At 38.9% G+C, this 10,682-nt stretch overlaps 1 protein-coding gene across 4 annotated transcripts in view; it reads left to right on the top strand.

Annotated features, from left to right (window-relative positions):
- PCSK6 (proprotein convertase subtilisin/kexin type 6) overlaps positions 1–10,682 on the top strand; it is a 256,959-nt gene that overhangs the window by 75,258 nt on the left and 171,019 nt on the right. For all 4 annotated transcript variants that reach the window (XR_005008948.1, XM_036735030.1, XM_036735031.1 and 1 more), the window contains exons 5-6: positions 1,176–1,252; positions 3,989–4,077. Coding sequence is in view for 3 of the 4 variants with exons in the window: in XM_036735030.1 (XP_036590925.1) it covers positions 1,176–1,252; positions 3,989–4,077 (166 nt within the window). In the remaining variant the exon portion in view is untranslated. The remainder of the gene's footprint in view (positions 1–1,175; positions 1,253–3,988; positions 4,078–10,682) is intronic.

Below are 10,682 nucleotides of genomic sequence, written 5' to 3'. Positions count from 1 at the left end.
ACTTGACATTATTATATAATAATGTGTAAATAGCATATAGTATTACTATATTTTATTATAAGACAGGGACTGGACCACTGACTTCATTAGCAAGAGCAACCCTCATGTGAAGAAATTCCTTCTACCAAAATGAGTCTCAGAGAATTGCCATATGGCACTGAAAATTTAAGTGACTTGCCCAGGTTCACACAGTCAGTATGTGTCAGAGGTGAGACTTGAATGCAGATTCTCCTGGCTCTAAGGCCAGCTCTCTATCCACTATCCCATCCTGTCCATATTAAATTATATGATATGTTACATTCTATAAAAAGGAATTGGGTTGTGGGATATTATTATAATAATATCACTGTTGTCCTTTCTGCTCCCACAGCTTAGCCAAAGGATGTTTTAGTGAGCCTACAAAGACTGCACATACGTCATCACATTTTTATTCACCTGTAAAAAGCAGCTACCTGAGCAGTCATCCATAGGACATTAATTATAAAGGAATAATAGCAGGATAGGAACTTGTCTCAGTTCCATTTCTGTCTGAATCCTATTGTAAAAGATGAGAATAAGATAAACACAAATTAAAACCATGAAGGAGCAGGACAGGGTAATGCCATTCCTGTTGTTCTATCTGAAACTGAAACAATCCCAGGGATGCTCTCAGAGAATCTCTGTAGACTCTTGTATCCTAATACGCTTATTTGTTTGCGCAACAGATCTCAGAACATTATATATACAAGAATATTTAAGGAATGCAACTTGTCCTTGGACTGTTTCTTTCTGAACTTCATTAAAATATGAAAAGAATGAAGTAAAAATAATTTAGATGATAATAATAACCGGAGACTATAAGATACATAGTATTGCCAAGCACTTTATATGCAGGGCTGTTACAACTGAGAATTTCGGCTTATTAAAGTTATGAAGATTGTGCTTGGACTATAAATTCAAGTTTAGATTTTAATCTCTACCTAAATTATCTGATTGAAATAGAGAAATTACATGATAGGACTGTTGTACCCTGTAGATCAGGCACTTTTGGTAGACGTTTTCTGCAACCATTGTCCATCTATTTCTATTTTAGAAAAAGAAATAAAATGTAGATTGTGAATGCTCTAAATGTAGATAGGGCTTCTGTGTGTTGTCTAATTTGTATTCCTTCACTTACTGAGACACATTAATTTTAGGATGCCTATGCAAGTTATGATGTCAATGGAAATGACTATGATCCTTCTCCACGCTATGATGCCAGCAATGAAAATAAGTATGTCTTTTCTTCTCTTTCTCAGACACCTAAAAGTAATATTATACACAGAGAAGCCTAATAAAATAAATGAAATTCAAATGCTTACTTACTTTCGGATGTGGTTTTAGGTTCCTTTGGAAACCTTAACGTTCATAAGTTGATAAGAGGCAAGGTAGCATAGTAGAAAGAGCACTTAGCTTGAAGTCAGGATCATAGATTTAGAACTGGAAGATACCACAGAGGTCATCTAGTCCAGCCCCTTCATTTTACAAATGAGGAAACTAAATTTAAGTGAATTGCCTAAGGTCATACAAGAAGAAAGTGGCAAAGTAGGATTCGAACCCAGGTCCTCTTACTCAAATCTAGTATTTTTTCCATGATCCCACACTGCCTCCCTTGTATAGGTTTGAATCTTGCCTTAGATATTTAACTAACTATGTGACACTGGGCACACCCCTGTTCTTTCTCAGCCTCAGCTTCCTCATATATAAAATGTATTCACAATAGTACTGATTTCATAGGGCTGTTGTGAAACTCAAATGAGATAGAGAGATGAATATAAAGTATTTTATAAATCATAAAATGCCATGTAATTATCAGCTATTATTATGTACTTTTGTTTTATTACTGTATAAAGGGTATCATATAGGAACACACAGAAGTTTAAAACTTCTACTGTAACACTTTAAGGTGTGCAAATTGTTTTATATGTTATTTTATTTGGCTTTCACAACATTCCTGTGAGGCAAGTGCAGTAGGTATCACTAGTCCCATTTTACAGACAAGGAACCAAGGCTGAACGACTTGCCCAAGCTCACATGGTAAGTATCTAAGGCAGCATTGGAATCTAGGTTTTCTTGAGCTCAAGTCCAGTGTTTTAGCCATTCTACTACATTGCTGACTTAGAACTGGTCTTTTCCAGGCATCAGTGGGCATTAGTCACTGATACTGGTCAATAATAGCTAGAAAAAGCCTTCTCTTTTTCTTTATGTATTCTAATTTTTATACCCTGTTTCATTAAAAACTATTCTAAATATTTTGATATTATTCCTAAGTCTGGCTCCTCCCTGACTGCTAGACTTTGAAGTAGTTGGTAATTATGTTCTGAGCTAAAGAGGACTCTCAGCTGCCCACAGAAAGGAATAGCCCCTGGACCATTAGAAAACGTCAGAGCTTTTTTCCTGTTGCTGGTAATTGGTGGAGTAGGCATTACTGGTAGTTGGCTCCTGCGTCTTTGTGACAGAGTATGTTGAAAGTGAAATACACAGTTTGTGGAGAATAGAGTATTGTTGGAGTGTTATTGTTAGACTTGGAATGATTCATAGCATAAGAGAGAGAGAGTGGTTAACTAGTTAACACCAGAGTGAGAGAGCCGAGGGTGTGTGAGTCAGTGCATGTGTTTGTGGAGGTTGTTAAGGTGTGGATCCCTAAGCAATTTGAGGGTGTGTTTCAGGCCTTTCAATGCAGATCCTTGGAGGGGTAGGGAACAAGGAGAATGAAGGTCCTGAAACTAGGTGGAGGCTGACAATCCTCCCCTTGTGACTTGAGCCTTGAAAACAAGTGTGCCCTTGGTCCAAGCCTGATTCCTATAGAATGCTTCTAATAATTGGTAACAGTGATTATAAAGCTCTAGAAGATGGAGCTAGCCAATGAACACAATCCGGAACCCGCAGTAGTCTCCATACATGAAAAGAGAGAGCTTGGGGTGGGAATGTGACAATGGAGGAAGAAGAGTAGAATACAGACTTGTGCAGAATCTGTATGAGAGTGTAATTAATGACAAGCAGCGCCTGGGAGGCCGGCATGATCATAGTGACTGGAGAGCTGGCCTCAGAATCAGGAAAATGGGTTCAAGTCCTGCATCTGACATAAACTGTCTGTGTGACATGAGGCAAGTTGCTTCATTTATCCCCATAGAGCTATGTATAAAAATGCTGGGCCCTGATAATTTAATAAATGAAATAAAATTTGCTAAGGTCGCTCTACCAACCAGTCAAAAACCCTGCTTCAAAAGTTCTGTTCATACCGTACATCCTAAGTTGTTCAATATGAAGGACTCCCCTCACAAAATGTAGAGTAATTCTGTTGTGAAGTTTTGATTCCTGAAGAGCAGGCTTGAATCTTGCTGTTGAGAGAGTGGACTAAGGGAATCCTGTTAACAGCAGTAGATTGAACAAGTCAGTGAAAAATAGAGAATCTCTTTGAAAGGACTGAGTCATAACTATTTTTAAGGGAGGCCTTTAATTTGGCTAATGATACAAATCCTCCATGGACTCTCCTCGTGGTTTTCATTTTTAAAGCTCCCCATATTTTTGTTTTCCAGTAGAGGGATTGACAGGAAGCAGCACATTTTAAAACGGGGTCATTCCTGTGAAAGGCAATTCATTTTGCTGGTAATTTCTTTGTAGTCCCCTGGCTGCTGTTGAGCATTAAATCAAGAGCATTCTTTCTCAGCTTCTGTTTAAATGGCTGTAGGAATGAGCACCATGGCATTGTTGCAGCATCACATGGGAAGGGAATACAGGCTATGATTGGGGATAGATATTGGGGTGAATAATGGCATAACTACACGAGACTATTAGCAAAAGTGCTGGTGGCAAAGAGGATGAAGAATATGAATCATCAGTAAGAGTCCCATGCTTGCAAATATGTGTCTTGCTGCACTTAACTTGGGGTAATGCTGTGAAATCTTTGAAACTTTCTGCACACTTCTCCTGATCTCTTTTTTTTCCCTCCTCCCCCCATCTGCTCTAGGCATGGTACTCGCTGTGCTGGTGAAGTCGCTGCCTCAGCAAACAATTCCTATTGTATAGTGGGCATTGCGTACAACGCAAAGATAGGAGGTAAGTGGAGGCTTGGGTGGCTTCTCTTTCACAGGACTGATCTGACAACTTAATCCATTACATTTCTTCAGTCATCCCCGGCCATTTGTCCTAAAGTCTTTACAAGAGTCATCTACAGGTGATTTAGGAGCATCCTCTAGGAGGTTATTAGTAAGTAATCATCTTTATCATTTCACAGGTAATGCCGTGCATGTAGTAGGTGCTTAATAAATGCTTGTTGACTGACTTACTAACTGAAATAGGTAGAAACTCTAAGATCCCTTTGTATTTATTGTTTGTTGATTTCAAAAAAGGCATGTGCTTTGTTACAACAAAAGACTGCCTTATAGACTCTTTTACAACAAGCTGTCTCCTGGTCATACATCAAAATCATTCAATATATCTTAGAAGATATGACAAGAGAAATAGTCCTATTCCATACCACCCCCACCCCATATTAAACATCAGACAAAGCATAAAATATAATGGTTTTTTGCTTCCTAAAGATATTCACCACTGTGGTGGAAGAGATCCTACCTAGAGTTCAAGTAGAAAAGATTTTCCTTATAGGTGGTTAGATCCTCTAGATGTTCTTGTTTTTAGATGACATCATACTAATTGCATTGAGCCCCAGAACATTGTAACATCTATAGGGAGAGATATATAATCACTCAAAGGAGTTTAGTCTATCTCTTTTGCCCAGATTTCAATGTGCATTTGTGGTGTTGTCCTATGGAGTTTGTCCATCATTGTGTATGTCTAGTACAATCAATACAAATGGAGTACAAGTTGGATCCAGAGTGCCATAGGAAGATAAGAACAGGTTGGATAGCCTTTGGGAAACTGCAGAGTTGCTTTACTCACCCCAAGCTTCCCACAAAATCCAGGGCCCATTTTTTAATACTAACATTCTACTAGGAAAAATGGGGGAGAAGGAGAGAGAGAGAGATTGAAGCATCTTTTTAAAAATTGCACAGAAGATAGCAAAAGAGGCAGAAAAAATCACAGACAAGCAGGACAACTTTGAAAGTTATATGTTGAATTTATCATATATTTGAAAAGATATACACAATATGCTAAACCATATATAAAATAGATTCACAGTTTCATGATCAATCTTGTTTTTTGTTTAACTATGTATGTGGAAAAAAACCAAAAAATAATATCCTGCCATTTTTGCTATGTGGTAGGAAGACATAAAATACAATGGCCTCAGAATAAGCATAATAAGTATCAGACAGAAGGCAATAGAGAGGCACATGGTGGATGTGAATAGGCTGCAAAATATAACTAGTGAAGAACTTGAAAGAGAAAAGAAGCATTATCAAAAACTGTATAATAGGAAGAGAAGATGGACTGGTCATGTGGCAAGAGTGATGGATGACAGGTAGACAGAGCGTTCTACTGGTGCCCTCGATTGTCAGAAGAAATGGGAGGATTGCCTTCATCACATTGAGTAGATCCCTTGTGGTAAAATTACAAGATGACATGAACAAAAACCACAGAATGAGCAGACATCAATAGGTTGTGTGTGATCTGCATTACTGGAGGGAACTTCTGAATCTGTGAGATCACAGCCTTTTTATCATAATGGATAGAATTAGGGCTCCTGACTGACTTAAGTTTAAATACTGCCTCAGACATTTACTCTCTGTGTAACCCTGGGCAAGTCATTTAACCTTTGTCTTCATCAGTTTCCTACATGTAAAATGAGGATGATTTGCATCTACCTTACAGGGTTGCCATAAGGATCACATAAGATTTTACACACACACACACACACACACAGAGTGTACTTTGAAAACCTCAGGTACTTGTCAGCTAGTATTTCTTTGCTCAATCTACATTACATGCTACTGCCAGACTGATATTGCTAAAAATACCTCTTTGCCCAACACCTGCCACTCCCTACTCAAACCTCTCCCCCCCCTCCCCCGCCCCCACCACTGGATCCACTTCACCTCTAGGAGAAAGTGCCAGTTCCTTAGCCTAGTAAGGAAAGTCCACCATTATCTAACCTCACCCTAGCAATCTTGCAAGAACCCTCTGATTTAGCCAGACTGGGCTACTCATTATCCAATACTTCTGCTCTCTTTCCTTGTCTTCTACCTCCCCCCCCCGCCCCACCATTTTCTCATGCTAGTCCTACTAGCATTCAAGGACCAGCTCAAGTTCCATAGCCTCCATAAAGTCTACCCTGAGCATCATGGCACCCTCTTACTACACTAGTACTGAGCATAAGGAGGAGGAAAAGATCCTTACTTATTGTTTGTACCTTTCATTTGGGATAGCTGATTATATACTGCCTTTCATGTCACCTGCTCTTTATTTTTTCATATATGCATGCCTTGCCTCTCCATGCTTTCAAAGAGCATGAAATACTGTGTGAAGTTTCTTCCTATCTTTTATGGTGCCTATCATTTTCTTCTTCATTTGTCACATATTTATTGAGCACCTACTACATGCATCGCACTCTGCTAACAGATGAAAGGATGCAAAAAAATGTTTTATGTAGGTAGTTGGCACTCAATAAATATTTATTGAATGAATTTATAGTAAAAGTCAGTAAGTATTAGGCAACTAGGTAACCAACCTCCTATATAGCCTTTCCAATCATTCTCTTGTTTGGATGTGTACTCATTATTCCTTCAACAGATGAGTTTCAGAAAACAAATAGTGAGGAAGGCGGCACTTCTACCTTTCCATCTCTTCCTTTTTAATTTAATTTAATCCTCTCCCTTTTTAATTTCTCTCAATGTAAGGCAGCTTTCTCAGAGTGGCTTGCATATAAATAAAAGAGGAGGGAAAACAGATTCTCTGGAATCATCTTGCTTTAATGAAGTTTTTCTGCTTTAAAAGCAAGAACTTGGGGCAGCTAGGTGGCGCAGTGAGTAGGGTACCGGCCCTGGAGTCAGGAGGACCTGAGTTCAAATCCAGCCTCAGATGCTTACTAGCTGTGTAACCCTGGGCAAACCACATACCCCTCTTTGCCTCAGTTTCCTCATCTATAAAATGAGCTGGAGTAGGAAATGGCAAACCCCTTCAGTTTTTTGCCAAGAATACCCCAAATGGGGTCACAAAGATTTGGACACAACTAATGGACTAAACAACAAACAGCAAAAACATGCTGGGCACTGGGAATACAAAAAGAAAACGAAAACAATCTCAGCCTTCAAAGCACTTCAAGTCTATTGGGGGGAGACAACATGTACACATGTAGGTATATACATAATAGATACAAGGTGACTTTGGCAGGGGGGAAGATACCACAGCCAAGGAGAATCAGGAAAAGCCTCATGTAGAAAGCAGGATATGAGCTGAGCCTTGAAGGAAACTAGGCATCAGATGAGCTAAGAGATCTGATGTAGTACATTTGGAAGATGCTAACATAGTGTCTTTGCTACCATTCATTTCTCTGGTGTTAGGCTGAGAATGTAAATAGCCTACCTGGCTAACCAGCTACCGTGAATTTTGCATTACTCCACTGGAATTTACCACTGGGGAAATTTAAAAAAAAGTTTTGCTGCTTTTTATGTAAGTAAAACACATTTAGGTCTGTGTTAACAGATATCAAAGGATAATGCTTGGATATTCCCAATCCTGTACATTTTACCCTGAAGAATGAGAAGCAATATGGTGCTGAGTAAAGAACACTGAATTTCAAAAATCATGGACCTGAGATTGAATACAGACTCTGCCATTTATCATCTGCGTGTCCTTGAATGAATCATTTAAACTCCCTAGGTCTTGGTTGCCTTAAATGAAAAAATTAAAGCGTTAGATTAAGATAAAGTCTAAGATCTATCAAGCCTATAAACAGAATACAGTTGGGATGGGGAGCATCTACAAAGTAAGTCATCAAGTATTTAGTGTGTACAGCCCCATATGAAGAGCCGAGAAACATGCAAATGACATGTTCTCTGCCATCTCTGGCTGGGGTTTCATGGTTAGGAGAAAAGTACTGAAGGGGTCAGAAATGAGCAGGGCTGAAGGGAGAGAATATGTGTGTGTGTGGTCGGAGATGGGCACAATCAGTCAACCAGCATAGTTCTTTAGATGCTTAATTCTTAGTCATTGGGGATACAAATTCAATGAATGAAAATATCCCTATGCTCTGGGAGCTTATAGTCTAACAGGGAAGACAAGAAGTACATATGTGGGTATTTACAGAATAAATATAAAGAGAATAAATGTAAATAAATACAAAGTAGTTAATACAGGGCCATTGGAGAGGGATGGCATGAGCAGTTGGGGAAATCAGGAAGGACTTCATGTAGAAGGTATTGCTTGAGCTGTCTCTTAAAAGAGTTCTCTGAAGCTGAGGTCAGGAGAGAGGGCATTTCAGGAATGGAGGATGACCAATGCAAAATTATGGAAACAGGAGATGAAGTGCCATCTATGAGGAACAGAGAGAAAGCCAGATATTGTAGAGTGGGGGAAGAGCAGTAATGTCATTGTTGTTTGTTTTTTCTTTTCAAAGAGGACCAGTGATATCACAGATCATGATGTATTGACTTGTGAGTGAATTGGACTTAAGTGGGGCAGAGTTACACAAAGTCATCAAACCAACTGGCGATGGCCTAGGATATAGTGGATGACCTTGGTGTCTTCAATGTCTGACCAAGCTCTAAGCACTCCACAGCTCCTGCTTCAGCTGCCTTCATGGCCATTGGAACATTCTGCCAGGGAAGGTTTTCACCCGCTTGAGGTAGACATTCCCCTACCTCAGTGATGGATATTGAGGCCTGTCAGTTACTATCAGCCATCTACCAGGGGGTGGTCACTGCACATGCCACACCTTAGTAAACCTTTTCTGCAGACAGGCTGACCCAACAGTGTCAAATACAACAGACAGGCTGAGTCCAAACCTGATGGACTGAAAAAAAGACCATCAGATTGGGCAATTAAGAAGTGGTTGAAAAGAAAATAAGGATAGAGACCTATGTAAAACTGAGTGTCAATTATAATCACATGCTACTATAGGTAGAGACAGTCAGTGAAAGTCCCAGAAATAAAAATTGTCTTCCTTGAATTGAAAGACATATAAAAATAACTTACCTAGTAAATATTTTAGTGCCACAAATTTAATTACTTTTCAATGTACTCCTACGTATATTTCTTTTCAGTGGGCGCTTTTCTAGGGATTTGACTTAAATTTGAGGGTGGTCTGCATTTAAACATATGTGTGACATATTTCTACACTGTGAGCCTCTTCAAGTTCTTCAGCTAAAAAAAGAGATAACATTGCTACATTTCTGAACTCTAACGATTTCCAAGGTCCCTTCCACCTCTAAAAATATATGCTTCTCAATTTCTAACCACAACTCCAGAAGATTTATGATGAAATATGCTACCCACCTCCTGATAGAGAGATGAAAGACTCAAAGTGATGATTGAGATATTTATATTTTTTGGACATGGCTAATGTAGGAATTTGTTTTGCTAGGCTACACATTTGTTGCAAGGGCCTGTGGGTGAGGGCGATGAGAGTAGGAGGAATGGGAGGGAAAGAATGTGGCTTTTGGTTAGTCGAAAAAAATTAGAATATAATCTGAGTTTAATGTATGTGCATATTTATGTGAATATATATGCAGATATATGTTTATACATACATGTATAAATATGTATGCATGTGAATACATAGATAAGTATGTGTATGTATGCATGTGGATATATGTAAATATAATAACTAATGTTTATATAGCTCTTACTATGTGGCAGGCACTGTGCTAAGTGTTTTACAATTATTATCAACTTTGATCCTCATAACAACCCTGTGAGGTAGGTGCCATTATTATCCCCACTTCATAGATGAGGAAACTAAGGCAAACAGAGGTTAAGTGACTTGCCCAGGGTCACGCAGTTTTTAAGTGTCCGAGGCCAGATTTGAACTTAGGTCTTCCTGACTCCAAGCTCAATCCACTGCACCACCTAGCAGCTATATATATGTATCCACAAATATACATTAATATTAACTTAATCAATCTGATCTGAAATTTCAAAAGAACAAAGGAAGCCTTTCCTGTAACATGCTCACACTTAAGTATTTCCTTTCTCATTGTAATTGAGCCAAATGAATAGTCTGTATCCTTCTCACTTGAATTGGCCTTGCATTATCCAGTGCTCCTGGCTGTCCTCTATCTTTCTTCATCCTGAAGTATAAAATCTAAGCCAACAGAACTCACCATTTCACAAAGATGGCCCTAGGAAGAAATATCTATGTAATCTTTTAAAAAGCACTGTTATTTTAGTGTCCTTGAAGACCATACCTTTCAGCTTATTCAGAGGAATAGAGTTAGATTAAGTTTTCTGAAACACAGGCTCTATCTGTGTGCAAGAAGCAGATGCCGTATGGCATGAGAGCCACCTGGGTGTTCTTTTTGACTCCCCATGATTGATGCAGATAATTGAATGGCCAATTTTATTATACTTAGCAGTACTGATTATGGAGAGGGCCAAAATAAAGAAGGATCTGTGCTCTAGTCTGGTCTTTCACTCTTGCTGTATGTCTAAACGTGACTTTGAGGAACTCAGGATTACAAGAGCCAACTCTATATGTAGTCATATATTTATGTACAGGTATTTCTTCATAGAATTGATGGGTTCTTGAAGCGGTAGCTGCAAAA

The sequence above is a fragment of the Trichosurus vulpecula genome, chromosome 8 (assembly GCF_011100635.1).
Source record: "Trichosurus vulpecula isolate mTriVul1 chromosome 8, mTriVul1.pri, whole genome shotgun sequence".
Classification (NCBI taxonomy): domain Eukaryota; kingdom Metazoa; phylum Chordata; class Mammalia; order Diprotodontia; family Phalangeridae; genus Trichosurus; species Trichosurus vulpecula.
Note: the sequence above shows the minus strand (reverse complement) of the source record. Positions and strands in the feature narration are given on the sequence as shown.